Source organism: Grus americana, chromosome 15 (assembly GCF_028858705.1).
Source record: "Grus americana isolate bGruAme1 chromosome 15, bGruAme1.mat, whole genome shotgun sequence".
Classification (NCBI taxonomy): domain Eukaryota; kingdom Metazoa; phylum Chordata; class Aves; order Gruiformes; family Gruidae; genus Grus; species Grus americana.
The window spans coordinates 16,422,027-16,449,523 of NC_072866.1; the positions used below are offsets into that span (position 1 = coordinate 16,422,027).

A 27,497-nucleotide genomic window follows, 5' to 3' on the forward strand; every position below is an offset into this window, starting at 1 on the left:
ATCCATCTCCGAGGATAAACAAGTTATTTGCATGCCTTGCCACTCTTACAGCATCGTGTTCTCCGGCCAAATGTAACCCTGTGAATAGTAAAACAAAGCAACGCTTCATCCTGCTGGCTAAAGACCTTTATCTTCCGAGGTTACACCGACAAACAACAGGCGAATGAAAATACCCTCCCAAACCCAAACAAAAGAAGGGTTACCCAGATGTTGGGTTTTTCCTACGTGGGTATACAAACCCACCTGCCAGATTAGAAAAGTATAAATATTATCCCTGCACGAAGCTGCGCGCAGCACCTGGAGCTGTGTTTGTAGTACAGGTCACCTTGCTCGGAATCACGAGCCGGACTCTTCGGTTTACCAGGATGTGAAGTCGGAGTTTGAAATATTTGCAGTGCCATGACACCTCAGGGGCTTGCTAACTAAACCCTACGCTACTTGTATAAATATTTGCAAAATCAAGATATCTTAAACACACTTAAAGATTCTGATCTACCGTTTTGTGGCCGGGCAGCTCCTGCCCTGCCGCAGAGCTCGGGTCCCGCCTGCCAGCCGGGAGCAGTCCGGGTTTGGGGTGCGGGGGCCACGCGATGCCCCCCTTCCAGGGAGGCGACAGAGACAGTGGTCTGCGAACATCCGATGCAAACCAGAGACTTTCTGCGTGTGCAACGCCTGTTTGGATATCGTTCTTCAAGGCCAAGAAGTTCATGAAACTCAACCACTAATATTTTGAAAAACTAAGTTTGAAATTTTCTTCCTGTACAGTTCCTTCATCCTAAAGATGGAAAGGGCCTTTTGTTCCTCCCTACTGCAATATAAACCCCAAAGGAGGCTAGAAACCAGAAGGGACCTGGAGGAACGTGGCCCTCCCTGGCCAGGGCTCTCAGGAACACCAGCGGTCCCCCAAAGCCCCTGTCAGGGTTAGCCAGATCTGCAGCCTGAGCCTGAACCTTAGCAAACTAGACTTCCTCCGTGCCACGTAGGAGGAACACCAGCTGGCCAAAGGGACGGGGAGGAAAAGAAAAAGGCCACGTTTTTTGTGGCTGTATTTGGTAGGTAGCTTTGCTGATAAAAATTTAATAAATAGCCTCACCGGCCTGGCCGTGCGTGGTGGTACCGAGTGACTCCTGTCTCCTTGCAAGCCTCAGGCTCTTCGCTTTGCCGCTGGCCGCAGCAGAGGACAACCCGCCCTCCCGTAAGGCCGGGGAGGCAGAGGAAGGACCACGAAGTCCTGCCCGGGAGGCAGGAGGGAGCGCTCGTGGGCCGCCTGGTCTCAGCGGGGCTGGGGCTCCTCCAAAGGCATCCTGCCAACGGAACGTCTCTGGCCTTTCGCTGCCTCCGAGAGCGTGACAGCGGCGGTGTCCTGCACCAAAATAAAGGGGGTGGAAGGTCCAGAGCTTTGAATTAGGTACGCCTGAACCGCTCCCTCGTGGTGTGCTCCCTGAAGAAGATCAAAAAGCTTCTGACCTCGAACAGCCAGGCTTTACCTGAAAAAAAAAAAAAAAAAAAGAAATCAAGAAACTTAACTTTCTAAACAAATTCAAAGTCAAACTGTCAGCGACTGAGCAGGCAGCTCTCTGCCTTCCCTGTTCCAAGGCTTGGCTGCGAGTCAGAGACTTTCTGAGCGGCAGCCAGCTGTGCCTGTCCAAGAGGATCCATCCCTGGGGAGCCCGGCTGCCTTCTGCCCAGCGCTCTGCAGTCTCTTGATCTCCGTGCCCAAGCTGTTCCTGCTCCCGGGACGTGTTCCCTGGCTTCAGTCCCCTGCCCGGGTCTCAGATCTTCCCCCCGAATTGCTCAGCAGCACCCCGAAGGAAGGGCAGCCCACCTCTGCTCCCGGAGGTAACACCTGATGGAGTCCCCACCCTCAGGAACACAAATGTAACTGCGGGGGAAAATACAGAAAAAAAGATACCGTTTGTGATAAAGGGCATGAGAGAGCCCTCTTTGAATCTGATGACTTCTCCTGCACTAAACTGCGGTCCAGTCCCGCTCACGATGTGAGACGGAGGTGACTCCTGAGGATGGGCTGGATGCTTTGCCGCACGTCCCCAGGCACGGCTGGTCCATCCCGGCAGACAGCGCCTGCTTCCGAGCCGCACAGCTCTACTGGCGTGGCTCCCCCTCTGCCCCCAGCCCGAGGCAACGCTTCCTGAGGACATCTGCAAAGGGACCCTCCTGCCTCCTGCAGAGGTGCTGCCAGAACACAGGAGCTTCATCTCGCCTTTCTCAGCAACCTCAGTCAAAAATGCTTTGCCTTCACCAAGTCCCAAAAACCGCTGCGTCAGCCCCGACCGTGAGCGAACGTTCGTCATCGTAACGCTGAAACACGAGACCCAGGAGGGAGCCCTGTAACTGCAGGGCCGTTTTCTGAGGGAAAGGACGAGAGCAGGATCTGCTCATCTCACTGTGATGGACCCGTCACCAGAAACATCAGCGAGTCCAGACAAGCTTCAGGTGATGAAAAGTCTAATGCAGCACGAGGAATTTCTTTGTGACCTTCACTTCTCCCTTTTGCTGGGATACATCATTGCGTTTTCACAGCTTGAGCAGTCTCTGTTTGCTGGATCCATTTGAGACACGTCATGTTTTTGCCCAAACTCCATCTCCTGCCTTCCAAAGCAGTCAGAGCTGCTTATGACTCAGCCTTCAATAAAACACGCAGCAAGGACCATTAAAACAAATGCGCAGTGCAGGGATAGAATTCATAGGCTACGTTTTTTAGGCTAGAATCTTCATCGCCCTTTATTTACCCTCCAAAACAATAGTAATTTGGGTCTTGGTGCAAAGTAAATCTACCAGCAGAAAAGCAGTTTTAAAGGGACTCTTTCTCCGGTGGTGACAGAATATCTCCGTGTGATAAATAAAGTGACGGAGAGGACTGAAGAGGCTGCGTGATGGCCATGGGACGTATAGAGACAACACTCCCCAACCATCTTCTGCCTGAATAAAGATCCCAGCAGCTCCAAGGACATGAGAAGTGTGGGTGGATAGCACAGAAGGAAGCCGGGGGATTTCTTTTTTTTTTTTTTTTTTTCTAGTTTTGCATTCACAAATTTGAAAAGAGAGCATTTCAGGCAAAGACCGGTATTCTGGGTGAAGCTGGACAGGCTGTGCTTTTCCCCCGCCGCCGTTTGTGAGAGCTGACCCCAGGGGTTACCCAGCCGTGAGCCAGAGGTTTCCAAGTCCTCGCGACACCGGTCGGCCTTGGAGTGTTTCGCTCTTTTACAACAGCGCACAAGAAATGAGTAGTGAGGTAACCTATAGGAAAGGTCAATGGCATTACCCTTCTGTACAGCGGGGGAACGGAGACTCAGCATCCTGTATTAATCCGGCAGACCAAAGCTGCTCAGGAAATGCATCCTAAATTCTTTGAAATCACCCTTTTCATTGAATTTAGTGGAATTTCACGCAGACTCTAACCTCGCTGATTTATTTTTTAACCTGCCACTTGCTTTCATAAGAGAGACATCCAGGCACCCAGTCTGCTCTGACAACAATTAAAGCTTATAAGCGTCCAAGCACAGGAATGAAGTGAAGGGAAATAAAGAGGAATAATGTGCCCATTTCACAAAAAAAAAATCTAGTAAGAAATACAAATATGGCCACTTTGCACAAATTCGGTGCTAGGGATTTGCTCCAGACACAGTCAAAAAGTATTTCTGACGTACACGAACCCTACTTTTTACAGATGTGAACTAAGAGGCGTATGAAAAACATCCATTTAAAAAAAAAAAAAACAACCTCCTCTTTAAAGTTTCAGTACAACATATGGTGTTGAGCTGGAGGGCTGCTTTAGATGCGCTTTCAGGCGGCAATACCCTTGTGTAACACCGAGTGAGCTGAGGATACTTGTCATGACACAGCCTCTCTGGCACCGGCGCTCCTTCCTCCCAGCAGCCCCGCAGAGAGCCGGGGCTACGGCGCGACCGCGTCTGAGAACAAAATCCCCGTTTTAGGACGAGCTATAGAGGGTGACGCTCCATCGGAACAACCAGCAAAGATGCAGTTTTGCAGGTCAGCACCTGTGGTCCAGCTCAGCCACTCATTTCTGTGTCGTACACAGAAAAAACCCCGGCCGCAGCGTGCCTCTCAGGCGGGACGCCAACCTGCTCTCGGGTCTGGGGAGGAAGGGGGGCACTCCTTGGAACGGGGACCATAAACCACCCCGCGCTCCCACGCTCTCGCTGTGAATTCAGACTCTCTCTGGTTTACACCGGTTGAGGTTCTGGCCCCAAAACTGGCAGAAAATGAGCCAGCAGTGACAACGGATGTGAGGGCAGGACAAGGACAGGGCTAAAAGAGGTTTTTAGAGCGATCATTCTCCTTCCCTGTAAAAGCTGTAGCGTAGACCTTCAGCAAAGATCCTCTGACTCCTGTAGAGCTCTGCTGGTCAATACTAAGACGTGGCCCTTTCTTAAGGTCGTCTCGTATCCATGGTCTTACACGACGAAAATCCACCAGAGAAGAATAGCTGGTCCTTTTTTTTTCTTTTTTTCTTTTTTTTTGTCTTTTTTTTTTCCTTTCCCTTGAGTGTTGGTTATGGCTTATTTTGCTCCCATTATGTTTACTGGGACTAGCGCTTTACCCCACATCTCCACTGTGATGAGATCCTGGTTTCCTTTACATTAAAACTCCATGAAATCTGGACATTTTATAAAAGAGGAAGCTTTCTGGATTCTCGATCTAGCTCCATTTACAGAATGACGGCCCTGTTTGCAGTGGGATAAACCAGGAACATCTCAGCAGTTTAATTTCTAAAGGCAAAGCTGAGTATTTAATGCCTCAGACTCTGCTCCGTGGCCAGCAGGTGACAGTCTGAGCAACAGAAAAACCTGGGCGGCTCACAAAGAGGCGTTTGTTCAATATTCTGCCAGGATGTAAATGTTATTTATTTGGGTTTAGACATGTAGACAGTCCGCAACAGGGGGCAATATTTTTCACCAAACGTGCCAATAAAGAGGAAGGCCGGCGAAGCTCCCGCGTGTGGTTTCCTGCCTCCCCGAGGAGGAATTACAGATGAGGGCATTCACGATACCGTGCTCCAGAGGTACCAGCGTGATTCTTAGCAGCATTCAGGAAAAAACCGTTACCTCTCAGTGGGGGTGTGAAACCAGCAGATAGAAATAAAAGGACTTATAAATCAAGCCCATGTGAAACAGTCCAGCATGGCACAGTTACACCAACTGATACCTTTAACGTTTCGAGGAGGGAACGGGAGGTAGAAAATCTGTGTGTGCGTTTGAGGTGATTGCAACACTTTCCTTGCAGCGGCCCTAGACAGGGCTGTGGGCACAGCCTGGAGCACCATCGCCTCCTGCGAACACCGGCATGTGCTCACGGCGCCGCTGCTCGCGGTGACCGCGACGACCTCTGGAGCAAAATCTACGGAAACATTTCCTTTGTTCGTTTAGACACGCACACGTTACGTACCGGAATGGCTGCGTGGTGTTTGAAACCTAAAGGAGTACAAGAAGGGCTTGAGTGGCTCAGTCAGAACCAGGATTTAAGGGAACACCGAGAACCCGGAGTGGGCAGAGGGAGGTTTTCCCCACCCTAAGAAACCCCGACGCACCCACCGTCATCCACAACCGGTGACGTGACCCCATCACCCTCGGTGTTCAGGCAGGACTTACCGCTGTTGCCCAGGGTCCCAGCTCCCCGGCACAGGCAGTTTGAAGGAAATGTTCTCACGCCAGGAGCAGAAAGCCACAAATCATTTGCCTGATCAAATTTACTTTAACCCAGTTGGGACTTTGCCTGAGCAAAGGCCAAGTATCAACTTTTTAAATTGAAATGGTTTGGCCAGTTTGAGAGGTAGCTAGCTAGCCCCTCAGAGAGTGCGTACCAGTAACTCAATAAACCAGAGATACGACGATTTAAATATCTATCTCCAGCGGTTTCCCTTGTGAAATGAGGATCTGAAGGTGTGCAAATTCCCAGCCATAAGAATTTTAATCACGCGTGCCCGGTGTCACAGACCGTCTTGATCCAAATTGTGTTTTAATCGAATTCTGCCAGCTGCATTAGATCTTAAAACCTGTCCATGTTTCTCTGCAGTTTTAAGTAAGCATTTATGCATTACTAGCGTGATAAAGAAATGTGTTGAGAAAACAAACAAACATCCCATTGCCTGCACTGTAAATCTCGCCTGCATTGCTGCTCTCTCGTCCTGGTGCTGCGAGCTGTGGCTGGTGAGTGGAGAAGACTCCCGGCCTTCCCCTATGGGGTACGTTAGGTCAAGCCATGGGGTGAACCGCAGGACAGGCTGCATTTGTTAGCAAACAGTCAAAAAGTTATTAGGAGGTGCAATGCTATAAAAGGTGTGATCTTACCCTGGTTTGTCTAACCCAAGCTGAAAACAGGTATAATTTGGGTCTGCACACGGATGGGACATCCAACACTATGGCCGTTTGCCCACGCCACCCACCCTGAGAGCACCTTGCTTTTGTGCCTTGGATACAAGTTCTTCTGGATTGCACTTCTCCTTAATGTCGCGATAATTCTTTCTTTCTCTCTCCTCCATGTATCCATCTCCTTCCTGCCATCCATCTTTTGCTTCATACTGATTTCAAGACTCTCTCCTTCCATTTCCCCTTCTCCCCTTCCCTTCCCTGGCCACCTTGGCCACTCAGACCCACTGAGCAGAGTACTGTGGAGAGCGGCCTCTGCCTCTGGCAGTGCCGGGGGCGACGTGCGAACCCTCCGCGGTTACAGAGGAATCATCGTGCAGTGGTCACGCACATCTCGCCGTCTCCTTGACGCTGCCAGCCAACGGGACCGCCAGGATTTGTGTCCTGCCCGGAGAAAAAGCAGGGCGAACGTTAGGCAAAACTAATCACGCTGTGGGGATTTGTGTAATGAAAAGTACCTCTGCTTGCGGGTCCCAAACGGTGTAAAGCAACCACAGACCATGGGGCGGGGTAAATCCATCCGGTAGCTCTTTATTCTCTTCTGTCCTGTTCATTACTGGGACATCTGAACACCCAGGAGGCGATACCACAGCCCGGTCACCCTGCGATGAAGGCGCACGGTTTGTCTCAGGGTATTTTTCCAGGGGCCGCTGGAAGGCAAACTGTTCTACAGACCGTGCTGCAGGCAGGAGGGCTGGCTGCATCCCGCACCGTCCGTCCTGCCTCTGCCCGGGGCCTCCGCGTGCTCCCTAACGCAAACAGCAGCAACGCACTTAACGACCGCTGTCATTTCCGTGTGCCTACCGCTGATCTCTTAATGAAATATTCTGTTTAAATTGCGCTGGCACAAGCACAGCTCCATGCTGGCAGGAGCCGCAGAATCAGTCTACCGAGTGAAAAGGTTCTGCGGGACCCGCCGTACGATAGGGCAGCCGGTGGTGAAATACCGCGTGACAGCTTTTCTGCCCGCTCCCGCAGGAAGCGTGACACCTTCCCTGCGTCCCGGAGAGAAAGAGGAGAACAGAGGCTGGAAATTGCCTTTATCTCAGGTTGGGACACAGAAGAAATTCTGAAGCGAGGATGACAGTCTGTGGCAATATGGATTTGGCATTCGTTGGTGGGTGAGTGCTTTCCGCTCTCTCTCCGCTGCCAAATCCTGCTAGGAGCGCTGCTGCGGGAGAGGAAAAATTGTGGACGTGCAGCATCATGCAGGCGCTCTGTTTACCTACCATCACGAGCAGGAAGCCAAATATTGAGGGGGGAAAAAAAGCTAAAAATCAGTTAAATGAACAACTGTGTGTTGTGGAAAATAGAAAAATTACTGAAAAGTGGTCGGGTTTTAAGTTAAGCACACTATATGCCCAGTAAAGACAAACTGATAATAAAGGCATTCTTTGATCTTTCAGAGATGAACAAAAGCATGGAGCTTACCTCTTTTTTAAGTCATTGGCCAGGGGATGTACTGCGTGGCACAAGCGGAGTTCTCTAAACGTCACCTTTACTCTGGCCTTGCACGCCCAGCCCCTTCGCCAGCCCCCTGGGAGCAGTGCTCCGTGCAGGCAGCGGCCGCCCGCAGCCGCCGCGGGGTCCTGGGGTGGGGTAGGAGCTGGGGGCACCACGGAGAACCAGGGAATTCACAGGGTCCCCCTGGGTGACAGCACCTACTCCATCCTTCTGCCAGCTCCGAGGCGAGGAAATGCTGAAGTCGCTGGTGAGTTGGTGGTTGACTGATGGAAATACTTTCCCTCTTAATAAAAGCATATTTTCAGAGCATATTTTCCAAGTTAACTACTAAGAAAAGTAATGCAACGGGAGCTCTAATTTAGTCTGGCTACTCTACGAAGTCCTTCTATAATTTCCTTGATGATTCTGTGTTCCGTCCTGCACATTTTGAGGGCAGCTAACACTAAAAACTGCTTCAGCAGGACAGAAATCAGCCTTATTCGCTAATGATCCACTAGTAGTGGTTGAGAGGGGCATTATCTTCCCTGTTCCATTAGCGAAAGGCAAACGGAGGAGGCCGTTTCCTTCACGCCTACCACGGGTTGTGTTAGAGACAGACGGACAGAAGGGAACAATGACCAAGATTTGCATTTGCTGAAGGGCTCAGTACATCGCTCCGTTGTGCGCAGGCCAAGACCTTCAGCACATGAATTCTTGTGATTCATCCTTCCCTCTGCTCTACCTCTCTGCATCCAGCGTGGGACAGAGAACTCTGTGTGTTTATTTATACACAAAAAGGTCTTTGCTTGTTACTGCCGTATCTGGGTGCTCGGCTCAGGCTCCCAAGCCGGAGGGGGGTACAGGCTGATCTGGCGAATCAGTATTTTTTACACTCCTGCCAGACTGCGGAGTGACCTTGGGCAGTTCACAGCTGCTTCACCTCTCACCACCTCAGTTTCTGTAAAATTATCCCGGTTTACTTTGAATAGCACGTAGATATTGACTGATGCAAGGGCAGGGTATTATTGCTTACGTGTGACTCAAACAAAGCCGATGCCTAAAATCCAGAATCAGCAAGGGAGAGAAATTGAGAGAGAAAAGAGCAGAAATGTGAAATTGTTCCTCTGCTTCAGCTGTTCGGCCCCCACCGCCCTGCCTAACCCCAGGCAATTACAGCCCATCCACACCGTCCGATTTACTCCACGTCAGCCACCCTGAGAAGTTCAGGTAACCCCCCAAGGCACAGTAAGTGACATCTGAATAACCCCACGCAGGGCAGGACGAGCCTGTTTAAAGGTTACGGTTCGTCTGTGCCGAGGAACGCGCGTTTCAGAGCAGACGTTTCCCTTTGGAAAGCTCTGGATACGGAAACCTGGCAAGAAGGGCGGCGTGCTGCCCGCGTCCAGGAAGGGCAGGCGTCGCTTGCTCCCCGCTGATAACGCCATGTCAGCCGGAGCTGCCCAGTTTCTCGTTAGCGGTTTAAGTGAAAACATAAAACCACGGATGCACGACACAGCGTGGCCGCCAGTCACAGAGGCGTCATGCAAACGTACTGGAACCAGTTGAGAAGGCAAGCCCGTTTCTGCTGCTCCTGGACATCATCGGCGGAAGCTGACTGTCTTTCCCTGCCACAAATAACTCAAGTAACTCCCTCCGAAGTGTGTAGGAAGCCCTGTCCTGTGCATGAGGGCTCCAACTGGCTCAGAACTGAACTGCGTAGAAGCTGGAAAGCGGGAGATTAGCTGCGCCTTGGGAGGTGGGAGGTAGATACGGAAGGGTTCCCAGCATCGCCTTTGCAGGGCCTCACGTGCTCACAGGGCCTGCTCCCGAGTTTTGCCGCATAAGCAAACTGCAAAATGTCACTTGCACAATAAAGAGGCACGTAACTTTTTTCTCTTCCAAATGTTTAGCTGCCGTCTAAGGTAGCAGCAGGTTGGTCGCGTGCGTTCGGGGCAGATTTGGTGAACGTATCCAGCCCATTGCAAAATCCCCACTGCCACAGGGCTGCAAAACTTCCCGCCTCCGAAATCCCCGAACTGGCCGTAGGTGTGCATGCGCAGCTAACCTGCCTGGAAGGTGTTTTCTTAACCCACGCTGCCCGCATTTCTCTTGCACTCGCTTGTGCGGCACAGGAGCACGCGGGAACGCGTGTATGCCCGTGTGCTCACGCCTTTCTGCGTGCCCTGCCTTCGCGTCACCTTGTAGGATCACGTAGAGCTGCGACCGTACGTGTGTCCGACTGTGCAAGTCTCCGCTTATAGCGGTGTATACGTGCCACGCTGCACACGCAGCTCCGCGTGTGTCCGTGTGTGCACACCCCTGCCGTGCGGATGCCCGCTGCTCCTTCCCCCGGGGGTGCAGAGCGGCCCCCCGCTGTCACGACGCCCCGGGGTCGGGGGGGGTGCGCTGCCCCCGGGGTACGCCAGGCCGTGCCGTGCTGTACCGTACCGTACCGCGCCGCGCCGTGCCGTGCCGAGCCGAGCCGTGCCGGGGCGGGGCGGTGGGAGGGGGCTGGCCGCGGGGCCGTAGCGTAGCGGGGCGGCGGGCGCAGAGCGCGGCGGGCAGCGCACCGCTCGGCACGGCTCAGCTCAGCTCAGCTCAGCTCAGCTCCGCTCCGGGGCCAGGCGCTCCATGAGCCGCCGCGGGGGGGCTCGGTGCTGCGCTCGCTCCCCGCCGCGGAGCCGCCGCGCCGCCGGTGCCGGGATGTGACTTGCGGCGGGCTGGCGGACAGAGCTGCCCCGCCGCCCTCGGCCGCAGCAGCCAGCGGGTGAGTGAGGGAGGGAGGGAGGGAGGGAGGGAGGGAGGGAGCGGGCGGGGGGGGCGGCCCGGGGGGCTCCCCGGGGCAGCGCTGCGGGCGGGGAGGCACAATGGAGCCGCTCGGCCGGCTCGGGCTCCGTGCGCTGCCCGCAGAATTAGCCCCGGGGCCGCCGGCAGCCGGCAGGCTGGATGGAGGAGTCCGGGAGGGGGATTAGACGGGATATAGGGCAGGACGGGGGGCTGGAGCAGGGGGCTGCGCACCGCGGCGCGGAGCGGGGGAGAAGGCTGGCGAGGAGGGGAGAGGAGTTCCGAGTCAGGATGGGGAAGGAGAGCGGGGACAGGCGGGGGAGGGAGACTGGGAAAAGAAACCGAGGAGAGGAATGAGCGAAGGGACAAAAGAGAGGAGGCTGGAGCGGGATGGACATCGCACGGGAGGAGGAGGAGGAAGAGGAGGAGGAGGAGGTTGCGGGCGGATTAGGGGCAGACCGGGGCGGAGGGGGCTGCTCGGCTTCGCACCCGCGTTCGGCCGCGGCGGTGGCAGCAGCTCCGGGAGCGGGGGCCGGGCCGAGGGCAAAGAGCCTTTTGCGGGGCCCTGGCTGCTGCCGCCTGGTCCCGGGGCCGGGGGTGCGCAGCGCCGGGTGCAGTGCAGCCCCGGCAGGTCCCTCCCTAGTTGGGAAGCAGCCCCGTGTTACCTCTCCCCAAAGCCAAACAGCGATGGGATTTAGCACTTAGGTGAACCCTTTGTTTACACCCGACCCAATGTTTATCCCAAGGCTAACAGGATTTCCTGCGTGCTGAACCTAAAGCCCTGCGTTGGTTATCAGCGCTGTGGTACCGAGTTAGCTGTCTGTCGCGATACGCTTGCTCCTTACCAGCAGTGAATGTCGGGCTTGAGGTGTTCTCTGGCTGCGTCGGAAGAAATCAGGTGAAGGAAACCCGTCTGTCACGAGGCCGTGACATGAGTAGAAACAGTCTGGGAATCAGCAAAGAAAAGAAAACCATTGCCTGCTGTCAGTAGTGTAACGAACGTCAGGCGTTACAGTCAGAAGTATCTAGGCTCAGGCGATGCGCGGAACGTGACTGAAGGGAATTGTGAGCACCTAGAACACTGGAAAGATCATGTCATATAATGTTCAGCATTGCAAAGTATTTCTAAATGAAAACAGGACTTTTTCGATGCGTCCCTTTTGGAGCGGGGTCTTGCTTTCTGTAACCGTGAGGCTGCACATAGCATGATGTGTATTATTCTAACGCAGGGGATGTCTCAATCTCCGCCGTATTTTTGCAAACAAAGCACAATTGCACTATTAATTATTATTCTGGAAATGCATCTCTTCAGCAGTCAGATCTCAGCTTGGCTGTTGCTGCTCTGTTATCAGTCCTGACGCTCAGTCTTCAGATCTGATCAGAAGGAGCTGGCGGAGATCCCGTGTTGTGATTAATTCCTCACTCGCTCGCATCTCTCCACAACGCTTCGTGGTGAGGGCGGTTTTCTTTTGGAAATTGTACAGTGAACCAGTCTTCTGCCTATGTGTGGCAGAGCAGGTTACTATCTGTGCTACTATTGCTTTTATTTACTGGAGTGTTTTTCTTCTGTGTGATTGGATGCATCTTCCTGTGTCAGTTGATTATCGTTAGGACTCTAAAAAGGGGAACGGATAATACATCTATCCGTGAATAGCCTGATCTTTGCAGGTTTATTCTTTGTATATATTCTCTAACAGCATGCAGCAGTATCTTTTTGATGGGATAAGAGATATTTGCAGTCTTTGGTCAGAAGATGTTAGCTATTGAAAGCCTCATTGATTTTTTTTTTTTTTTTAATCCGTGACAACTTTTTGATGACAACTGTGAGATTTTTCTCTTTCTGTTTAGTTGCTTGTAATTGTACTTTGTACCCGCTGGGGCAGCTTTGCAGCTGCCGTTTCGGTAATGACTCTACGCCAGCTAACGTAGGGGACTTCACTCTGGTGGAAACAGTGGAGTTATTACTGTTGTCATCGAGGGCAGATTTGGGAGCAAAAATTGAGAACTGGATTTGTAAGCTGTCGTGCTAATTGTTTGCTGCTTTCGCCTGAAATGTGTAAGGCTTACTGATTCATTTTAAGTGCTCGTGATTGCTCTGGGTTCAGGTATGTTGGCTTAACTACTTGAAATATAATTTTGGAGGGGGATCTGGGAACAACAGAAGAACAAGTCTCAAGTTGGTTTCCTTCTCTAGGAACGATTCCATTCAACTGTGCAGGGGTATATCAGTGCCACTTGCTATATCTGTGCTGGAACGGTTCTGTGACATTTCTGCATTACTATTGCTGCAGCGCTCTGGTAAGAGTAGAAGCAAAGTGCCAGTCAAATAGAGCGCTATTGTTCCTGCCGTGAGGTTGCATAACTTTGCTACGAGCTAATCTAGACATAAAGAGGTAAAAATACTATTCCTCTATGGTTGCTGATTTAGGTAACTACTGAGGACAATGTGCAGACAGAAGATTTTACTATAAAATCTCGAGGGACACAGGACTCTGCCAGTCGACCCACAGCACAGGCTTGGGGAGGACTCTATTTTAACAACAAACCCATACAAATATACTTCTTCTCTTTTCCAAAACAACTTTTCTGGCAAAAAGACTTTCTAGTTTTCCTTTATATTTATTGAATCTATGGTTTCAGCTAAAGCTGTGGTATTCCCTTGCCAAATTTCTGTGTTGTAATGCAGCGGTCTGTGTTCGGTGCTGAGTATCAGTACCGGGAAGAGGATTTTGGCTGGGAGCATCACAGGGGTTGAAGATTAGTGTTGCCAGTTTTTACCCGGTCAGGCAGAAATACATACTAAACAGGTTGCAAACATGACTGTACTGATAGCGGCGGTGAGGAAAAGATTCCTCCTTTGGAGATTTTGAGCCCTGCTTGCAAGCTTTGGTGTGGGCAGGACGTACCATTCGGTGAGACTTACTGCCGTTTGGTAGGAATGGGATTTCAGGCCAGGAGTACCTGTCAGCAGTCCTGGCGACGCCTTGGGCAATACTATCTAGGAGCTTTCTGAGAGAACCACTCTTCATCTCCATCAGCTCTCCCAAAAGTAATTTCACAAATGGAAGTAACTTGGGAAAACTCTTCCTGAGTTGAACATCTCAGCATTTCTGATTTATATTTTGGCTGAATTCTCAATATAGTTTGTCACAGCTTAACCTCCCCCCCTGCCCCGGCAAAAGAAACTACTTCTTTGTGGAGGGGGAAATACTCAAAATTCATTAACCCTCCCTTCCCCCCTTCCCAAACACTTCCAAATAGGAAGAGGAAACAAATGATGGGCTGACAATATGACTGCTTACCCATGCAGCACAATCTCCATGGAAACGGACTGTCCTAGAATAGCTCAATCACATGAGGGTTACATGACATGAATAAAGTAACCGGAAAACTGGAAAAAATCTTAGAACTGGAGATACTTGCACTTAATTCGTTAACCCCAGGGTCTTTGGAAAGTAGCTAATAAACAAATTGAAACCAATTTAGTAATGCATATCGTAATTTGTAAGTGATAGGATAGCGGAAAATTAACATTGTCCTCATTTAAGGGCTGTTTAGTGTTTCCGGTTTGGGAGACGTTTAGACTGAATTTTGAGCAATTTTCCACATGACCTCCTGCTTCTTCAAACTGGTACCAGTGGTTTGCAGTATTGCCATGGTAGATCCTAATGGATTTCCTCCCTTTGCATCAGCGGGCACTGACCAGTTCGCACTTTTTAGGACATTTTGGGTGTTCTAAAGAGTAAATGCACTAGTTGAAGTAGGAACCGCCTGTGCATAGAAGGAATTGCAAAATTACCTTCGGAATGTTTCCTTCTAGTTAATTATGTACTCGTAGGGCAAGGAGATTTATTGAGGGTAACCATATTCAATACAAAAATGAATATATTTCACTGACGATCAGTTTTCTGTCTGTAAAAGTCAGTGTTTTTCACATGACAGAGTCATTGAGAAACCTGTCATACAAATCAGATATAAACAAGTAAATATTCTACCGATTCACCGTAAAGTAAATTACAGCTAGGTAGGAAAAAAACCCCGGTAGTCGTTAGCTGCAGGTCATTGCATCATTAGAACGTTGTAGCCCTTTCCACGGTGCGAGGATACTGTAATTTCTGTGGGCAGGCAGAGATCATCGATGACCCTTTTCCTGTCTGTCCAGTCCCAGATCACATTATTTGTCACAGTTTCCACTTCTGAGATGAAGTTTTGTGACAAGCTTTTTTGTCCGTTGTATGAACGAAGCCCATAAAGTCATTACGCATTTATTTTAGCACATTTGCTGTCTTGGTGCTTTTAATAGGAAACAGCCTAATTCCCATCATCTGTCTCCCGGTTGAAAACGGGCCTCGGTCGTTAGTCAGTGAAAGGGGAATGAAAATCAGTTTGGAGACTGAGATCCTCAAGATGTAGCTTTGATCGCTACACGACTGTGAAGCACAGGAGGAAAACCCATAGTTCTCTGCCGTCAGAGACTCTGTGCTGGTTCCAGTCTATGGAAACAGTTCTGGTATTGGTTGTGACTCATCGTGTTCAATACAACAACGCTGCGCCCTTACGTTAAACCGTTTTCAACTCTCGTGCAACTTTTTGATGTTTTCATTTAATGCACTTCCGATTTATGAAATATCTTTCGGTGGGTGATCATTTAGGGCTGTTTGTCTAACTTACAAAGAGCCACCGATCGTTTCCCCGCTCCTCGCTTTGTATCTTCATGCCGTCGCTGAGCTGTGTGGCTAACATCGCTGCCTGTTTACACGGTGCTTTTCTGCCGTACGGTCGCACCGTGCAAATGGGAGTCCCCGCATTTTCCTGCAAGCGAAGGTTAACAGCGTCAGGTTTCAGATCTGGTACATGGCGTGTTTACTGCCCGTACAGGACTGCTCGTTTAAAGGTTACATTTTTAACAAGCTCCTTTGCCCTGCTTTGCTTAATTAAAAACAAACGCCGTAACATAGATCTTTTTAAAGCACCTAACGCCTGGTCTTCCTAAAACTTAAGCTGGGATTTGTCCGGGCTTTTGGTCCCGATGGCCGAGTGGGATGCGGTGTGTTCCTGGAGAGTTTGTCGTTGCCCTGATCGGGAAAGCGATGCTCTGGTTTTTGTTTGTTTCCTTTGAATAGCTTTCGACTTGCTAAGGGGCACAATGAGTCATTCAGTTTTGATTCGCTGATTGATGACGCTGCCTGTGTGCACCGTTGTCACAGAACATGGGATTTCTCTGGCCAACCGTTCCCATTTGCAAATGCAACCTAATACCTGGGCTTTGGAAGAGGATGAAAGGAGTGAATATTATAACTGCCTATTGACTGTGCGTGAAAACAAGGTTTTCCTTTTTTTTAAAAAAAAAAAATGTTTAGTTTCCTGGGACTGCTCTATTCTTGGGGGGAAAAAAAAAAAAAGTGGTTTTGACTCTGCCTTTACTCCAGTAAAAGGAGCAAGGCTGCGAACCAGTCTCATTCTGGTGCAACTTCCACTTGCATCGGGCCCAGCACAATTCACACGTACTTTACGCACCTGAATTTGTACAATAAAGTACTGTGGGTAATGTCTTATTTTGCAACGGGACACATAATTTCTTCTGATGGTGTTTTAGGATGTTGGCAGGGGCAGTGTTTGTAAACGTTGTTTTCAATCTGTGCAAACAGAGAAATGAGTCATTTGCATTCTGAGTACAACCGGCAAGAGCAGCGCTCCGGGAGGGCGGCAGAGGGGATGAGGGCTGGGCTATGCCAGCTGCAGCTCCCGTGCAAAAACCCAGGAAGCGCGGGCTGGTGAACCGAGCTGCGCTTCCGATTGCTGTGAGATCCCCCAAAGCGAGCTGCAGCTAAACAAACAAATATTTTGTTGTCTCAGACAGAAAAATGAAAGCCTACCCAGCCATCGGTTTCTTCCTCCTCTTCGTGATCAGCTATGGCTCTTCTGAAAACTCAAGTACGTCTAGAGGGTGCGGACTGGACCTTCTCCCTCAGTACGTTCACCTGTGCGACCTGGATGCCATTTGGGGAATAGTGGTGGAGGCGGTTGCAGGGGCAGGCGTGCTGACCACGTTGCTGCTGATGCTGATTCTGCTGGTGAGGTTGCCCTTCATCAAGGACAAGGAGAAGAAGAGCCCCCTGGGAATGCACTTCCTCTTCCTTTTGGGGACTCTCGGACTGTTTGGGCTGACGTTTGCTTTCATCATACAAGAAGATGAAACGGTGTGCTCTACCCGAAGATTTCTCTGGGGAGTTATCTTTGCTCTGTGCTTCTCGTGCTTGCTAGCTCAAGCCTGGAGACTTCGTAGACTAGTTCGACATGGGAAGAGTCCATCTGGCTGGCATCTAGCTGGGGTGGCAATCTGCCTGATGCTCGTTCAGGTCATTATTGCAACCGAGTGGTTAATACTGACAATTGTCAGAGATAACAAGTTGGCCTGCAGCTACGAACCCATGGATTTTGCTATGGCTTTGATTTACGTTATGTTCCTGATGGTGTTCACCATGGGATTTTCTCTTTTCACTCTCTGTGGAAAGTTTAAGAAGTGGAAGAAAAACGGAGTGTGCCTCATTATAACGCTTTTTTTTTCCATTCTGATTTGGGTAGCCTGGATGACTATGTACCTCTTTGGTAATGCTGAGCTAAAGAAAAGAGACAAATGGAGTGATCCCACTCTGGCTATTGCGCTGGTGTCCAGTGGCTGGGTGTTTGTTATTTTTCATGCCATCCCAGAGGTCCACTGTACCATCCTTCCATCACAGCAGGAAAACACTCCCAATTATTTTGATACTTCACAGCCAAGGATGCGTGAAACTGCTTTTGAGGAAGATATACAGCTTCCTCGGAGCTACATGGAAAATAAAGCCTTTTCCATGGATGAGCATAATGCAGGTAAGACTTCGCTAGAGGACTCTGTTTTTCTGTAGTAGCCAAGAAAATCATCTGCATGAGACATTTTTCAGGTGTTCAAAACAAGGGTCATTACAAATGCCATATTTTTCATACTACATATTGTTCCCTTTTCCGATTTTCATTAAGATATCGCCTAGTGGGGGGAAAAAATGAAAAGAAAAAAAGCAATACAGAAAAGATGTCTTTGGTTAAAATGATTCTTCTGCATGCTGTTTTTTCATTGAAAAACTGAACAATTTGAAATGCAAGGCCAACACTGAAAGCCAAAAAATTTTACTGTGGAAAAAGCAGCCTCTGTTTTAAAATAGTTTAAATTACATTTTTTGTCATTATCAGTTAACAACGTTTAATACGAAATATTTTCCAAAAATCCAAGAAAAAATCAAGTGCTCTGTGTTACAAAATGCTCAGCCTCTTGAGCAGCAAAATAATTATTCTTAATTTTATTTCCATTAAAATGGGATTTAGCGCCACTTTGTGACTCGGGGGGGGGGGGAAATGCAAAGTGGTGTATAGCCAAGTTCAAAGACAGTCTTTGTTCCGACCGCTTTAACGCCGGAGCAGAGCACGCACAGATAGAGGGTTCCAGGTAACGGCTGCTTGCCTTGCCATAGCTGTTTGGTGACATAGCGCTCTGCGTGATGACACGTCATTAAAATCTGCAATGAAAATGGGTTTGAGCGGTTACCGAAAGGGCCAGCAGCAACTGTTAGCTGAAGAGATCCAAACCATTGCTGAACCTTTAACCCGCGTCAGAAAACGCATGGGGATGCCGGTCCGACCGGCGATGGGCAGCGCGAGGCCGACGCTGTTCCGTGGGGCAGGCTGCGGTCTGGTGCCGCCCCGCGGCTGGATAAAGGGCTTCAGTCCCAGCCAAACTGCTTCTTACTCTCTGGGATTGAGGAGAGGACTTGGTATCCTGGCCAATAGTTGCCACGTTGCTCTGGCAGCCCCCAAAAGAAGCCTTGGGGCATGTTGTCCGGGCACTTCACCTTCCTGTTCCTCTTCGGGTATCTTTGATTTCCTCTGGGCTTGACGCTTCCTCTGGACGTAGCCCCCACGCGGAGCAGGACAGCACTCCTCTTTGTCACGCTGGCGGGTCAGGAAGGCGGCTTCTCTCTGAGTGTTTCAGCAGGAACTTTAAAGGTCTCCTAGTACGGAAACTTTGAATAGAAAGGGGTTAAGGTCCCGTGAGTCTATACCAAGCACAGAGGTAAAACAAACTAAGAATCACACAGATAAAAGAGTGGTTGTTTATTACTAATGTTCCAGAGCAGCCGCGGCAGCTTCACGATGGACTGTAAAAACGCTCATCTTTTTTTTTTTTTACTGTCCTCTATCCCCCATTAAATTAATGTCATAGTCAGGTAACTGCAGTGACTTCTGTGGAGCTATTTCTGACTAAGGCAGATCTGAGAACAAAATTGGATCTTTCACTCTGTATTATTCCCATTCATGCATATGTTTAAAAAAAGACCTGGAAGTTCCTTTCTGATCTAATCATTCAGTGATTAAGCTTTTTAGTGAAATGGATAGACGTATGATAGCTGTAAAATCATTAAGGTATCTATTACAGAGCAATTCACGTTCTGTTTTAATCTATCTGAGTCTTACGCAGTACAATACAAAATAGATTTCCTTATCTGATGCCCTTATTAATATTTATCCTAATAAATGCATGTCACTCCCATTCCTATGGCAGGTGGGGGAAGGATACATACATTTTTAATAAATCAAACCAGATTCATTATTCCTTTGCAGCGGTTCTTTAAGTAAAGACATATGACAGCAGGGTTTGGAGACAAAACTTACTACTAGGGTAGAGACCTAAAGCAAATACAGGTAATAATATTCAAGTCACATACTATGGCTGCTGAAGTGTTAATTTAAATCAGATCGCTGCACTGATGGTTGTCAGTGGCTGAGCACCTGGAATCTGTCAGCAGTTGGCTCTCTGCAGGTATGTTGAGAATGTTCTTTTATTCATTTAATTAACCTCAATTTGAGAATTCATCGTTAAGAGTTCAGAAATTAAAGGAAGGGTACTTTCTTCGATTATACTTAAGAATAGTGTTTAAGAATGCAAGGTCTACTAGTTGTAAAGCTTTGGAAGACCTGATAACCAGAAAACACCTTTTAGTTCCCTGGCTGTAATACTTGTTTTAGTAAGTAGTTAGCTTTAAATAGAAAACATGCTTGGATAAATATATTTGCCATTAATTCTTCTTATTCCATTAACAGCTGTATATAGTAATGTAGTAGTTTTCTCTTTTTTTTTCCTTTTAAAAGATTTTAAGCAGCATGTTAAGAATCTGAACCACCTTTAAACTATAGGTTCAAACAAGTACATGCTCTCCTAATTTCTCTCCTCCTTAGCAAAATGGAGCTCCAAGTTACACATACTAACAAGAGCTGCCCTATTCCAGGAATATCATTAAGCATTGATAAAGCAAAACCATTTTAAAGTCAGTTATTTAAACAACATACCAAGCTGGGATTTGAATATTCATATGATAGATAAGTTGAAATATCTGCTTAGAGGAGTTCTTTTCATACCCATGTCTTGTAAAAATGTCAGAGGGGTGGATAGGAACCCTGGAAGAAGGGTTTGGGGTTTTTTTTCACCTATACATCTCTACACAAGTAGATGTATTTAATAGCAATGGGAAAAGTACAAGGAAAAATGGTAAAACTGGTATGAGAAAAAATTCCAAAATGAGTGTCCACAAGTTTTGTCTCTAATTCTCACGTTAAAAGAATTTTAGACTTACTGCAGTAACAGGGAGGGAAAATTTAGCCACATGAGATTGAATTTACTGGCTCTTTAAGATAACTTTGAAATGAGGGTGGAAATTTTGGGTCAATATTTTATGTAAATGTGTAAATATTTTAATGATAGTATGCATTACAAAGAGACTTATTTTTGTTATGTGTACTATCAAATACCGGTGCAATCATTGGTGTTTAACATACAATAAGAAGCCAAGGTACAAAGAAAGAATGCCACTGCACCTGAGATGGTTAAATAGGAAATAAAAAAGACCTAATTCTAGTTTAGGCATTTTCAGCTTTTGTTCTCCCAGTGTTCTGCAAAAATATCTGATTTTAAAACGTAGAGCAAGCGGGGCTCTCTGTGTATCTCAAGTCAACAAGTGAGCATTTGCAGGGCTGGATTTCTAAATTTCTGTGCTAAACCAATACTGTTCTTCATGTCTGCGCACAGCTCCCAGAGGGAGGAGCAGCAGCGGCAAGAGGACAGCATGTGGCCGGAGGATCCGTTTAAGTCCTGTTCCACACAGGGCAACTCTATTAAATCCTGGCTTCGTTAAAGTCTACGCTGAAAGTCTTGTAAACTTCAGCTCATTCACCGTTTCAGCCAGAGAGTGTAGAATTGTAATTCGAATTAACTCTAAGAGAAATTCTTGCCTGAACTAGGCGCGTTTCTGTTTACGGGCTCACGGATGAGTATTGCCCGTTGTAACCCCGCCAGCGGCAGGGATAAACGCGCTCTGTTCCCTGGCCACATCTGAAGGCAGGGAAGCTGTTATTTACCCCCGAAGTAAAAAGAGAGTTTGTATGTGCCAGTCCCTGGGCTGGTGTAGAGGGAAAGCTGCGTATCCCTAACTGCGCGTCTCTCTCACGCAGAATATACAACTTGTGCTAAAATTACTGGCAAGACTGATGTATTTTGGTATAAACGTTCAGAAGGACAACCCGTATCTTCTCTTTTGCCTCAGTCAATTGCCATGGTTGAGCTATTCGAAAGCAATATTTACTTCATATTTCCAGTTTCTCAGAGTAAATATAATCTGAACCATCTGGAAAATCCTCATACGCTAGTCATGCTGAAGTAATGCTCAAGGGGGTTGTGAGCATGCTTACTGGCTCCAGCAATGGTTTGGATCCCTGTCCTCTGACTTTGATAGAAAGCAAAACGTACGGTGCTTTGACTTAACCCCACAGTAGCCAGACCCAGACAGTAAGTGCTCTGCAAAAGGCACGGCACAAGATACACCAAAGGTTCGGTGACTGAAGACATTTAGCTCCTATTGAAATGAGACCGAGCAAACTTCAAAAATTTGGTTCCAATCATTTTTTTTCCCATTCCCAAGCAAACAGTTAATTTTCTGTAAAACTGATTCTTCTGAGATCCATCCCCTACTATCTAAGAAAAACTGCTGTTGAAAAGCCATGGGAAACCTGGTATGGCAGCACGAGAGTGAAAATCCATGGCAAAGGGTCCTGGTAACTAAACGGGAGGCAAGATGTTTTTATGATGTCAAAGGACACCGCATTAATTGTGTCCCTAAGAACGATCTCTCTTTTCTAAACGCAGCGCTCAGAACGGCGGGATTTCGGAATGGCAGTCTGGGCAGCCGACCTAGCGCTCCTTTTAGAAGCAATGTTTATCAGCCAACTGAGATGGCAGTTGTGCTAAATGGTGGGACTGTAAGTATCAAAATGTGATCATTTAAGAAATCTTTGATATGCACTGATATATACAACCACTAGTAATTGAAAAACCTGCTTTTAGCTTATTCACAGCAGGGGGGGAAAGCTACAAATGAAAATTCGGGCAGCAAGTATGCATGTGATGCTTCCCTTCCCTCTAGAAAAGATGTAATTACAGTGGTTTGCATTTCTTTACTTGGCTGTTCACGGTTTGCAGTGTAGCTTGAGTGAACCAAGCTGAGACGACACGTGTAACGGCCCTTTTGAATTAAATTTGTGTTAAGGTATTTAACGTAACTATGAAGTGACACAATTTCTAACCTGATTTTTTTTCAAGATGCTGTGAGTCACACAAATGTCTATAGGCCAGGACGTTACTGCAGATAAGAATCACCGTAGCAGATAGTGGTGGTCTCTCACAGATCTTCCATTTTCTTGTAAAATGTATGCAATTCTTTGTAAGTAAGTTACATCTCTGGGAAAGGGCTTCATCAAAGAGGACTATAGAATATTTTACTGTTAATAGCATTGATTTTTCTTTCTTGGACAGTAGTTTGGCATGCCATTCTTTGACAGACCCGTTTTTCTGCAGCCCGGTTGTAGTAAGAATGGCTTAGCGGGCCGACGCCAAACAGACTTTCTGAACGTTTGTCACCTGATGTGTAATTTGCGCTTGAAGACATTTCATACAGCAGGCATACTGTTGAGAAAGACGACTTCTCATCCCCATATTTTTCATGCATACCTACATGCTGCTTAAAAATCTACCCATGAGCCAGTTTATACTCACGTGAGTTGGGCTTGCTTTATTTTGGATCATGAGCCGATTCCATAACTCAGCCTCTACATTGAAAACCAAGTAACGCAATCTGGTTGCAGGTCTTTTTGGTTTTAAGTAAGTAAAGTTTTGGTTGATTTTAGTGAACAAGAGTGACTAGATACAAGGATTCTCCTGCGTGGGTAAGACAGTAGGAAACGCATCAACTGGAATAAAATGAAAAGGCTTGTGCTTTGCTGTCGGTAACGACGCTCGGGTCGATCCGTGCCTGTGTTTTCTGATACCAGAATATGCAGCTCAGGGAAAAAGGTAGTTTAAGGATGAGAAGCCAGAGAATTTGGTTTGGGTTGGGTTTTTGGGGTTTTTTTTGCTTTGTTTTGAGGTGGATACAAAGCTTACTGGAGAACATCAGACAGATAGTAAAATGAGAGATTAATGTGAATATATAGTCATGGTTTTCACAGCGAGGTAAATGCACTGTATGGGTGGTGTACTTGTATCACTTTGCTCTGGAAATGCTGCCTGGAAAGCTGCCGTGTACGTGTAGCATGATAACGCTCATTTTTGAACAGCCTAGATCTCTCAGTTACGGGTTTATTATCCTTATTTCCAGATACCAACTGCTCCGCCAAGTTACACCGGACGACACCTCTGGTGAAAGGCTGTAGGCTGTAGAGCATAAGAATCCTTGTTGCAGATGTTGTTCCCTGGCAGTGTGTCTTTGAGGGAGGAATCCGTAACAGTACCAGAACCAAGCAACAAAACATCCAGGAGCTTTCGAAATCCTACAGAGGATTTTGGCTAAATGTGAACACCACTGAACCGATACGATAATTGCGAAAACAAAATTGTTAAACTGAAGCTGCATCTAATTTAAAATAGAAGTAGGCACACCTTAAGTTGGAAGAGGGGGCTGTTGTATCCTGAAATGTAAGATATTCTCTTGTCTGTAACTAGCGTGCGAGGCAAGCCTGTTCTGTTGGTTGCCAGTTGCTTGCAAAATACCCTCCTCTCACCTAAACTTGATTCATGTTGCCACAAGAGATTGCCACTATGGTGTGAAAACATGCAGGATTTCTTTCCATTTACTCCTTTTTCCTTCATTTCAAACGTCATGGAAAGTACTGTTTGCTTCATTACCTAGCTGTACTGTAAAGTCACATAGCATCATGCAGAGTCGAGCATTGTCACTCTGTGGCAACGAAATTACCATTACGCTGTAGGTCGATACTCTTCTCTTTAAAAAGCTGGTGTAGGAAATGCAGTTCTGGAGGGATGAAAGGTCTGCGTACGTTTCATGCGCGTTACGATGGAGCTTCTTGAGGCAGAGAAAAAGCGTAGGTCCAGCACGGAGGCAGCTCTCCTCGGCCGCGTGGGATCGATTCCCAGTCGAGTTATTCCAGCCTCAGCCCCGGGCGCGAGCGAAGAGCCACGTGCTCTCCGGGCTCCTGCAGACGAAGCCGCTAAGGCAAACCGTGGAGGGACGTGCTTTTGCAAAGACGTAGCTGGGGAGAGAACGTGCCTCGAGTTTGCCGGGAGGAGTTGGTTGTGATGGTGGATGAAAGGCAACCCGCTGGACTGATCTTGTCGAGCAGGAAAGCGGAGGCAGCTGAGAAGTCCTGACCAGGAGGCTCGGCACGGACAGGGTCAAGGTCGTCCTTCCTGGTCCCTGGTCAGCCGAGCGGTCCCCTTGGCTGCGGCTCTTTGTGCATTTCAATGTGGTTGTGTACTTTAGTGCCTAGCTAGTAGAATCTCCGTGCTGGAGGTGGTTTGTTGTTGTTTTTGTTTTTTTAAGGTGGTTTCTGCCCTACTCCTCCCCTCCCCTCGTTTGAGTTGGTAGAAGGCAGACTTTCTCAAAGCTTTTTTGTCTTTGTTTTCTCCAGGTTATTTAAAAGGTTCCCATTGCCCATTGTTTGTGCCATGGTTTTTCATTATGTTTAAGCAATCATTCCTTTATTTAACATTTAATACATATCGGACATTGAAAACATCATTGTATCCTCACTGTTTGGCCAATGTTAACCTTAGCTTTCCTCGATACTAAAAGCTAATCGTTTTTACTTGAGGGCATAGGAAACATATAACAATTAAACTTTGCATATGCTGTAAGAAAAAAATATATTTTCAAACTAAAAAAATATAATGTACAAATAACTGAATAGCTTAGTAGCTTCACAGAAAGAAGTTACTTGCTGTATACTGCAAAAGAAAGACAAGCTTTTTATTTTTCAAGAGTCTTCCCGATTCTTCACGTACCTCCATTTCTACTGAATTAGGAACCTAGTCCTGCAGACTTGTACTCCCACGAGTAGTCCCATCGACACCAGTAGGTCTACATACAGGTACAGAGGCTGCAAGACCAGTCCCTAAATGTTGCACACAGATATATATGTATATATATATATGGAAAAAATATATATTGCCATTCTTGCCATGATCATCTTATAGGGTTTTTCTTTCCAAGCCCTTCTCTTCCAGCAGCAATGTTTTTCTGTCATGCATGAGTAAAGGAGCATGTTAGCTCCCCCCTGCCCTTCCCTCCTCGAGGCAAAGGAAGCATGTGCTTGTTCTAGGGATTGCTTATTTTAGTTTGTAACTAGATGGCCTTAGTAACCACGTAGGGTAGGGGTGGATATTGCATGCTATCCAGCGACTTAGAAATACATTTTGCTTGTTGTAAGCAAAGCTTTGATCAAATAAGATAGTATTTAAGATAATGACAGTTACCCAGAAGATGCATCATTTGGAATAATAAAAAACCTATTACCATCAATTGCCTGCAGAATTTTGCTTTTAAAAACCAACTAAAAAACCCCCCAAACAACTCATAAAACACTACCGTAAAAAACATATAAGATGACCATGGCATAAATGGTAGGACAGCTTTCTTTTTAAAAGTTTATCATGCTACAACCGAGATTTATGAATTACAATACACGTTTTACAGACCTTGGACAAAATCTGTACAAGATATATTTACCTTAAGAAACGTTTTTTTCTTTTTCTAGATGTGACTGAATTGATAAGTAGAGTTCCCAATCCTGCTCCTGATGAAGTTGTTTGGAATTTGAGGCCTTATGCAAAGATATGGCCAGATCCTACAAACCGCTACTCACGTGACTACTCCCATTGGGTTAGTCACGTGGACTATTCACAAAATGAAAAATTAGCAGGATTGGGTTTAATTTGTGGTGGTGAAGGTGTGGCAGTAGATTAGGAGGGTCTTTACTTTCCAACTTTCTACAATTAGTAATAAGCAACTTTTTTTGGTAAGTCACTAGTCTGTGATGTAAAATGCCCCAAATAAAACTGTAATTGAAGAAAGGCACCTTTATGTTAACTTATATTTTTGTTACAGTAAACAAATTGTTTACTTTGGCCTTTTATGAAAGTTACCTAGAATGTAGAGCATCTGTGAACAACATAATAAGTAAGCGAGCACAAGCCTTTCGCAGTTCAGTTAATTATAATTAGCTTTTTTCTATAAAAGCTACTGTGTTGTCCCTTGATGGTTATGCACTCATGGTGTTTCCATGCAGAAAAACAAAATTGTAAAGCATGTGAAAAAACTATTACTGAAACAAGATTTATAATAACTGGCTTTTGATCAATGGCTGGAAAGAAGTTCAAAGCCATACTTGACAGATCCTGTCCTGCTTTCAGCTGAGTTGAGGCTGTTTGACGCTTGCCAGAACATATGTAGCATCTTCAGAAGAACGCTCTCAATACATACAGTTGTTTCTCTAAACAAGGTACATGAAATACTAGAGAACTAGATGTTTCTGGTTTCGGTCTCCACACAGGCATCTCAGTTGGCTTTGTTTGAGCTTGATGCCTTGGGTCTAACCAAAGGCCATGCAAAAGGGAGCATTGTAGCTTTTATAATAAAACAATTGGACTATTCTACCAACTTACAGGATTACAAAGCAGGTGCTTTTTATTAATTGATGAGAGCTAAAGCTCATTTTTGATAGATAATATATATTTATTAAATGTATTAATATGTGTTTTATAACGTACCCTTTTTTCCGCTGATTGTTGCATACTGGTATCTTATTAAATACATCTTTAAAGGATTTTCAAGACAATCAATGTGTACCATGATGACTGTACATAAGTATACAAAACTACAAAGGTTGTAAAGCATGGGCAAATGTTTTATTTTCAAAATGCTGTTCTTAACGAGAATAAAGGCTTTACTATTTACTTACAACGTTTGTGTTAACTTGATGTTAAAATCCACCTAAAATGTTTCCATTACAGTAAACTGATGGTGCTACAGACAGCATTGCGGTGATACCGTGGGTGCAGTTCTGCAAGAGAAGCTAAGTTAAACTAAAGGAAACTGGCTCCTAGAGGCTAGAGCCACGTTCCTCCACCTTTGGCCACATTCCCCCTTAGCTCTGGCACCTGTCAAACCCACGGCGAGCCAGTCAAGGAGCTGAGCAGCCAAACTCTTAACACTACAAGTGATGTTTATTCCCCCCCCAGCTGGCTCAGCAGGTTCCTGTACTGGCTCAATCGCTAGTGCTTGTGAAAAGGGGAGCTAGGATCATACAGCTGGGGTTGAAGAACGCAGCTTGAGAGGTTTTCCTTCAAATGGTTTGATCTTCCAGATCTGGTGCAACAACCAACATCACCACCCAGGAAAAAAACCAAGGGGTGGGTAATGGTATAACGGTGAAGACAAAGTCTGTGTAAGTGATGGAAGAAATCCACGTTGACCCACAGCAAGAGCT

General features: G+C 47.0%; 1 protein-coding gene across 2 annotated transcripts; it reads left to right on the plus strand.

Annotated features, from left to right (window-relative positions):
- The first annotated feature begins 10,366 nt into the window (after positions 1-10,366).
- Positions 10,367-26,968, plus strand: GPRC5B (G protein-coupled receptor class C group 5 member B). 2 transcript variants are annotated; one of them, XM_054843590.1, is made up of 5 exons: positions 10,375-10,620; positions 16,494-17,507; positions 21,865-21,977; positions 22,573-22,770; positions 23,372-24,875. In XM_054843590.1, exons 2-4 carry the CDS (start codon positions 16,502-16,504, stop codon positions 22,738-22,740), a joined length of 1,287 nt encoding a protein of 428 aa, XP_054699565.1. In that variant the 5' UTR covers positions 10,375-10,620; positions 16,494-16,501; the 3' UTR covers positions 22,741-22,770; positions 23,372-24,875. The 2 variants fall into 2 exon arrangements, with proteins under 2 accessions (XP_054699566.1, XP_054699565.1); XM_054843591.1 differs by lacking the exon at positions 22,573-22,770 and having other exon boundaries at positions 10,367-10,620; positions 23,372-26,968.
- Positions 26,969-27,497: the final 529 nt, after the last annotated feature.

Excerpts from the sequence above, each read along its gene's own strand:
- GPRC5B (XM_054843590.1), top strand. The coding sequence starts at position 16,502 with ATGAAAGCCTACCCAGCCATCGGTTTCTTCCTCCTCTTCGTGATCAGC. Across the intron at positions 17,508-21,864 it reads CATGGATGAGCATAATGCAG|CGCTCAGAACGGCGGGATTT; the intron begins GTAAGACTTCGC and ends TTCTAAACGCAG. Across the intron at positions 21,978-22,572 it reads TTGTGCTAAATGGTGGGACT|CCCGGTTGTAGTAAGAATGG; the intron begins GTAAGTATCAAA and ends GTTTTTCTGCAG.